At 45.4% G+C, this 8,060-nt stretch overlaps 1 protein-coding gene across 5 annotated transcripts in view; it reads right to left on the bottom strand.

Annotated features, from left to right (window-relative positions):
- The window catches only part of mboat1 (membrane bound O-acyltransferase domain containing 1), a 136,040-nt gene extending 128,948 nt beyond the window's left edge, over positions 1-7,092 (bottom strand). For 4 of the 5 annotated variants that reach the window (XM_043719159.1, XM_043719160.1, XM_043719158.1 and 1 more), the window contains exon 1: positions 6,852-7,092. In XM_043719159.1, coding sequence (XP_043575094.1) covers positions 6,852-6,941 — 90 coding nt within the window. In that variant the 5' untranslated portion in view covers positions 6,942-7,092. The remainder of the gene's footprint in view (positions 1-6,851) is intronic. The other variant, XM_043719161.1, reaches the window with a different exon arrangement.
- Positions 7,093-8,060: the final 968 nt, after the last annotated feature.

Raw genomic sequence — 8,060 nt, forward strand, 5'->3', positions numbered from 1 at the left:
ATCTTGGTGTTGTGTGCAAATGTACTAACTACAATGCCTATGTTCACATTTAAATCATTTACATAGGAGAGGTGGTACATCTGGATTTCCAGAAGGCATTCAATAAGGTGCCACACAAAAGATTTTTGCTGCAAAAGCTGGGGTTGGAGGGTTTGTGCTATAGGGAGAGGCTGAACAGGCTGGGGCTGTTTTCCGTGGAGCGCGGAGGCTGAGCAGTGACCTTATAGAGGTTTACAAAATTATGAGGGGCATGGATAGGATAAATAGACAAAGTCTTTTCCCCGGGTGCTGGCAGGTGGGACTAGATTGGGTTGGGATATCTGGTCGGCATGCGGGTTGGACCGAAGGGTCTGTTTCCATGCTGTACATCTCTATGACTTTGACTCTATAAAGGTACATGGCCTTATAGGCAATGTATTAGAATGGACAGAGGATTGGTAAACCAGCGAGAAGCAAAGACTATGGGATAAACGATTCCTGAGGCGGTCAGTGACTAGTGGTGTGTCTCAGGGATCATATTGGGACCACAACTGTTTACAATTTATATGGTTAATTTGGAGTTGCGGACCATGTGTAGTGTGTTAAAGTTTGCGGACGACACGAAGATGAATAGTAGAACAAAATGTGCAGACGATTTTGAAAGTTTAGAGGTGTGTATAGATAGTTTAATTGAATGAACAAAGGTCTTGCCAGGTGGAGGACAGTGTTGATAAATGTGAAGTCATCCATTTTAGCAGGAATTACAGTAAAAAGGACTTTTATGTGAACAGCAAAAGATTGCAGCACGCTGCTGCGCAGAGACACCTGGGTGTCCTTGTTCATGAATCACAGATGTTGGTATGCAGGTACAACAGGTAATTAAGGTGGCAAATGGAATTTTGACCTTCATTGCTAAAAGGATTGAGTTTAAAAGCAAGGAGATTATGTTTCAGCTGTACAGGGTGCTGGTGAGGCCACACCTGGAGTACTACATGCAGATTTGGTTTCCTTATTGAGAAAGGATGTGCTGGCACGAGGTGGGGGGTGGGGGGTGCAGAGGAGGTTCACCAGGTTAATTCCAGAGTTCAGAGGGTTGGTTTATGAGGAGAGACTGATTAGACTGGGATTACAGTCTTTGGAATTTAGAAGAATGAGTGGGGGTCTTGTGGAAACATGTAAAATTATGAAGGAATAAGATAAAAGTAGGGAGGTTGTTTCCACTGGTGGGTAAAACTAGTACAAGAGGGCATAGCCTCAAAATCAGGGGAGCAGATTTAGGAGTAAATCAAGAAGGAAATTTTTCACCCAGAGAGTTGTCAATCTGTGGCATTCCCTGCACAGTGAAGTAGTCGAGGCTTCCTCATTTTAATGTTTTTAAACCTAAGAAAGATAATTTTTTGAACAGTAATGGAATTAAGGATTATGGTGATAGGGCAGGTAAGTGGAGCTGAGGGCACAAAAAGATCAGCCATGATGTTATTGAGTGGCGGAGTAGGCTCAAAAGGGCCAGATGGCCTACTACTGCTCCTGGTTTTTATGGTCATTGGTAAAGGTGGCTGAGCCAGAACAGATGTCATTGGCTTAGCAATCTGTTTATGCTGCTCTAGAACCTCTGCAATCAGTGACCTTGTCCTGCCAAAAGATCAAGGATACACCAAAGGTAGCAAAGGCAGAAAGTATTCAGCTTTTTGCCAACATAGTGTGGCCAGGTCTCACACTATAAAGGAGTGTGCTAAGGATTTGACAGATTCTCAGTTAGATTTCTATTGCATCATACTCTCACGCTCAGTCTGGACATAATAGTTGCACTGTAGTGATGCAGGCTTTAGGAGTTCAGACTCAAGCTCCTCCACTGTGGGCTTCTATATCCAGCCTTGCCATGTCACATAGGCTTAGAATGGTGTCTGGCGTTTCCTGAGCGGCAGCATTCTTATGGTGGGCTGTGTGAACGTTTAACATAGTGCATAAGGTGCCAGTCCAGCAAGCTGTGTCCTGGATTGCATTTAATCTCTTCAATGCTGCTAGAACTCCATTCATCCACACAAAGGGATGATATTCAATCACATTTCCTACTTATGTCATGGAGATGTGAACTGGCTTTGGGGAGTCAGAACATGAAGTAACTACCTGCAGAATTCCTAGCATGTGACCTGGTGTTGGAGCCAAAATATTTATATGACTGGTCCAGTTCAGTATCTAGTCTGTGGTAACTTCCAGGATGTTTATAGTTGGGGATTCAGCAAAGTAATGTCTTGAATCTCACGGACAGATTAGGGATAGTCAACATGGCTCTGTGTGTGGGAAATCACGTCTCACGAACTTGATTGAGTTTTTGAAGAAGAAACGAACAGGATTGATGAGGGCAGAGTGATGGACATGATCTATATCAGTAAGGCATTCGACAAGGTTCCTCACAGTAGACCAATTAGCAAGGTTAGATCTCATGGAATACAGGGACAACTAGCCATTTGGATACAGAACTGACTTCAAGGTAGAAAATAGAGGGTGATGGTGGAAGGTTGCTTTGCAGATTGGAGGCTTGTGACCAGTGGTGTGCCACAACTTACCTGCACACAACTGCAACCTACCTGCTCCACTGGGTCCTAGGTGGAATCACTTAACTCAAAGCAGTCAGAATCCTCTCTACCAGACTACTGGACCACTCAAATGTAAGAAACCTGTGAGGAAGCGGGGTAAGCGTGCTGGCCTCCTAGTAAGACTGAGACTACGCGATTTCAAGACGCCCCTTCCTAGTTTACTTCTAGCAAACATACAATCTCTGGAGAACAAGATGGATGAACTCAGATTGTGGCTCAGCTTCCAGCGTGGACTGCTGCGCACTCTGTTTCATAGAAATCTGGCTTAACCCATCCGTTTCCGACTGCGCACTCCAGGCTGATGGTTTTTCTATCTATCATATGGCCTGCACAGCGTCCTTGGGTAAGACAAAGGGTGGAGGGGTTTGCTTTTTAATCAACGACTTGTGGTGCATGGACACTGCAACCCTGGGCAGCCACTGCTCCCCACACCTTGAACTCCTCACCATCAAAGGCCCTGTTTATTGTGACTGGCGACTTCAATGCCTCGCCCTCATTTGAGGAACTCCGACCACAATGCAGTGCTTCTTCTCCCAGCTTACAGGCAAACGCTCAAGCAGGAGAACCCCTCGCTGATACAGGTCCAGTACTGGTTGGAGGAGACAGAGGATCAACTCTGGTGCTGCATGGAATCAACTGACTGGGCCAGGTTCAAAGAGTCCACAGGTACCTTGGACGAAAATGCCACTATCATCACAGATTTTATCAGCAAGTGTGTGGAGCATTGCATACTGAGGAAGTCAATCCAGGTGTTCCCCAACAGGAAACTTGGATGAATCAGGACATACAGAACCTGCTAACAGGCGTGAGGCCTTCAGATCAGGAGACCCACTCAAATATAAGGAGTCCAAGTATGGCCTTCGCAGAGCCATTAAGACAGCAAATAACCAATACCGATCCAAACTAGAGACCCAGACAGACACCCGGGAACTATGGCAAGGACTGAATGACATCACAGGTTCTAAAAAGAGACAGTGCAAGATAGCAGATGATGACATATCCCTCCCAGATTGTCTCAATGCCTTCTATGCTCGCTTTGAACAGAATTTCAGCAGAGAGGTAATACTTATTCCGACAAGTCCTAACGAACCTATCCCAACAGTCACTGCATCAGAGGGAAGATCAGTTTTTCTTTGTGTGAATCCACGGAAAGCGATGGGACCAGATGGAGTACCAGGCCGTGCACTCAGAGCATGCGCAGATCGACTGGCAGAGGTCTTCTCGGACATTTTCAATCTCTCCCTGTACTTGCCTGTTTCAAGACAGCCACTGTACTTGCCTGCTTCAAGACAGCCAACATCATCCCTGTGCCTCAGAAGGCTCATTCAGCATGTCTCAATGACTACCACCCAGTGGCTCTAACTTCAGTGGTCATGAAGTGCTTTGAAAAGCTGGTCATGGCATTAATGAACTCCAGCCTCCCCACTACTCTTGACCACTCCAATTTGCCTATTGGACCAACAGATCCACATCAGATGCCATATCACTTGCCCTTCACTCCTCCCTAGAACATCTTGACACCAAGAACAGCTACGTAAGATTCCTATCATTGACTATAGTTGAACCTTCAACACTATTTCCCTTCGAGACTGATTACTAAATTTAGTCATCCCGGACTAAGCCCCACTCAGTTTCCTGACCCACAGGCCACAATCAGTGAAGATTGGGGACAATATTTCATCGTCACTAACACTCAACACTGGAGGCCCCCAGGGGTGCGTACTCATGCCCTTCCTGTACTCACTGTATACCCATGACTGTGTTGCCAAATACCAGACTAATGCCATTTATACATTCGCTGATGACACCACCATAGTAGGTCGAATCTCAGATGGCCACGAAACAGATTACAGACGGGAGGTGGAAGATCTGGGAAAATGGTGTACTGAGAACCACCTAGCTCTCAATGCCAGCAAAACCATTATTGACTTTCGGCAGGATGTTACTCATGACCCCTACGTATTAACAGCACAGAGATGGAATGACTGGAGAGTGTCAAGCTCCTAGGAATGGTCATCCACAACAAGCTTTCTTGGACACTTCAGGTGGACGCACTGGTTACAAAGGCCCAACAACGTCTCTTCTTCCTCAAGCAGCTAAGGATATTTGGCATGATGGCGAATACCCTTGCCAATTTTTACAGATGCACCATCGAGAGCATTCTGTCTGAATGTACCACTACCTGGTACGGCAACCGTACAGTTGTCATACGATTCAAGATCGGAGACGGTTACAGAGAGTGGTGAACAAAGCCCGGACAATCACAAAGGCCAACCTCCTATATACAGAATTCATCTACCAGGCCCGCTGTCAAGGAAAGCTGCCAGCAAACTCTTAACATTCACCTGTACCTGTGTTTTTGTTTTTGCTGCTGTTTACCTTTTATTTACTATCTATGCTACTTAACTATGTGATCTGCCTGTATTGCTCACAAGACAAAGATGTTCTCTGTGCCTCTGTACACATGACAATAAATTCAATTCAATTCAAGGATCGATACAGTGTCCACTGCTTTTCGTCATTTAAATAAATGATTTGGATGTAAACATAGAAAGTACAGTTAGTAAGTTTGGAGGTGTAGTGGATAGCGAAGAATGTTACCGCAGAGTACAATGGGATCTTGATCAGATGGGCCAATGGCCTGAGGTGAGGCATATGAATTTCAATAAATGTAAGGTATTGCATTTTGGAAATTAGATCAGTACTTATACACTTAATGGTAAGGTCATGGGAAATGTTGCTGAACAAACAGACCTTGGAGTACAGGTTCATTGTTCCTTGAAAGTGGAGTTGTAAGTAGATAGGATAGTGAAGGAAGCGTTTGTATGCTTTCCTTTCATGGTCAGAGCATTGAGTATATGATTTGGGAAGTCATGTTGCAGCTTTACAGGACATTAGTTTGGCCACTTTTGGAATATTGCATGCAATTCTGGTCTTCCTCCTATCGGAAGGATGTTGTGAAACTTGAAAGGCATCAGAGAAGATTTACAAAGATGTTGCCACGGCTGGAGGATTGGAGCTACAGGGAGAGGCTGAGGCTGTTTTCCTTGGAACGTCAGAGGCTGAGGGAGGACCTTGTAGGGGTTTATAAAATCATGAGGGGCATGGATAAAGTAAATAGACAAGCATTGGTTTAGGATGAAAGGAGAAAGATATAAAAGGGACCTAAGGGACAACCTTTTCACACAGACAGTTGTGCGTGTACGGAATGAGCTGCCAAAGGAAGTGGTGGAGGCTGGTACAATTACAGCATTTAAAAGGCATCTGGATGAATAGGAAAGGTTTAAAGGGATACAGGCCAAATGCTGGCAAATGGGACTCGATTTGTTTAGAATATCTGGTTGGCATGGATGGGTTGGTCCAAAAGGTCTGTTTCCGTGCCATACATCTCTATGACTCTATGTCAGTGAGATTGATAAAGTGTCACTGAAACTGACAGAAGGCCGCTGAGACCCAACACCAATTGTTGATAACTGTACAACATTTCCTTTTTTGAAAGAATTGAGAAGAATGCCCATCTTCTCAGCCACATGACCAATTAATCTCTGTGAACATTTGGCACCAAATTTTGGTGCCTGGTTCCTCATTGTGAGAGGATAGATACCAAACTTTTACTATAGTGGCATTGATCAATAAGTCAGGGATGAAAAGGTAAAACTATGTGGATTGCAAAATGTGGAGACTGTGTTTAATTTGTTTGTGCAATCGAGATGGAGTCACAGGCAAATGAGTCTGGGAACCCTGAGGAGACTGCAGGCCCAGTTAAAAACCCGTGTTCTCCAACCTGTTTTGCAGCAAATCGCCAATCATCTGCGGCAACAGCTCTCAAACCCCCAAGCTTTACCAACTAAAAGGATAAAAGCACTGGCATATGGGAACACCAACAACTTCAAGTACCCTGACTTGGAAAAGTATCACCCCTTCCATCATCTTCTTGGATCAAATTCTTGAAATTCCCTCGCTAACAGCATTGAGGGGAGTGCCTTGGCATACAGATCGCTGGGAGTCAAGGTCGTAGCTTAACACCTTCTAAACAGAGTTTAGGGATGGGACAAAACATAATTGTCCTTGCCAACGACGCCCACATTGCATGAATGAATTAAAACAACATGTCAATCTGGCCAAGGTGCCAACCTTACTGTAGCCATCAAACCCCGCAAGCTGCACCAGATCACATCAAGAATAACAAATCTAGGGAAGGGAAGGGAAGGGAAGGGGGCTGAAGAATCAGAACAGATCAGCGCAGTTCAGATCACAGCACTTGGCTCTTCTTACCTGGTCCAGCGGCACATTGAAGCGGACACTGAGTGGGTGCAACAACCTGGAGCCCGTGGTTCGAAATGGAATGGTCGGCGGTTCTGCCATTCTACATGACTGTGAACACGCTGCCGCCCGAAAGAAAGAGCACCGGCACCGGCACCTGGAAAGCCCTGATCGCGAACCGCTATCACCAGCTCCAGACTAGGCGCACGCCCTCCCCTCGCTGACAACCGCTCTCCTTCCGTTGGCGCGTGCGCGTCAAACCGCACCCATTCCCTGCCCGACCCACACTCACTACAACCCCGCCCCCTCCTCATCCTTGGCCACTGATTGGTTGCTCTGGTGGGCGGCATCCGCGCGGTTTGCGCGTTCCGATTGGCTGAGCGAGCTGTCACCCAGTCTCCCCTGGTTGAGGGTCGTCTTGTTTTAAATTTTGGTGCGGGCTCGAGGTCATCAACGTGTCCGTTGGAAAGCGCCTGGTAAAAGCAGTGAAGCGTTGGTTCACATGTAGTTTGACTGTGAAATAATGCGTTGTCTCGGCTCCGAAGTCTCTTAGTGAGAAGTTTGATGGCAAAGTATGTAGAAAGAAGCGGTTACAGAGGACGTACTAAAGTGGAGAGGTTCCAGGATTGAATATTTGGTTAACGTTCCTCAGGTTACAGCTGTGCAAAGAGCTGATTGCACAAACTTCGGCTGCAATCATATCTGCACTGTTACCTGTTGCTATGACCAGTAGTAACCCTGCCAATCCCCAGCTAACTTACTAATTACATTTTTGGTAATCTTCCAAGTGAAAGAGTTTCAAGTTCACACCCTTCTTGATCGAATCTCAGAGACACTCGGTGTTAATTATTATGCAGAACAAATAAAACTAGCACATTTAACACATAATGGTTACAAATGGATGTAGTAAATCGGAGAAAATCCCCAAAGCCTATAAGACGGCCATAATGATTTAAAAGAAAAGACAACGTGATTTTATAGCAGTTTTCTGTCGTGTGGATGATGATGCTTCCGTCTCATGTTCAAGAGGCACCGTCTTTGTCCAAGAAGTTTTAAAAGTTCCCCAAACAGTGACTGCAGTGTGGTGGCATGTTTGCCACATTCTTGTCACTTATTACGTGCAATTCTGTTGTTGTATGCATGACAGAAAGGGATCGGTTACATCGAAATGTTCCATTTTTAAAAGCACAGGTTCAGGTTAAGTTAAGCATTCAGCTCGAT

Source organism: Chiloscyllium plagiosum, chromosome 29, assembly GCF_004010195.1.
Source record: "Chiloscyllium plagiosum isolate BGI_BamShark_2017 chromosome 29, ASM401019v2, whole genome shotgun sequence".
NCBI lineage: Eukaryota > Metazoa > Chordata > Chondrichthyes > Orectolobiformes > Hemiscylliidae > Chiloscyllium > Chiloscyllium plagiosum.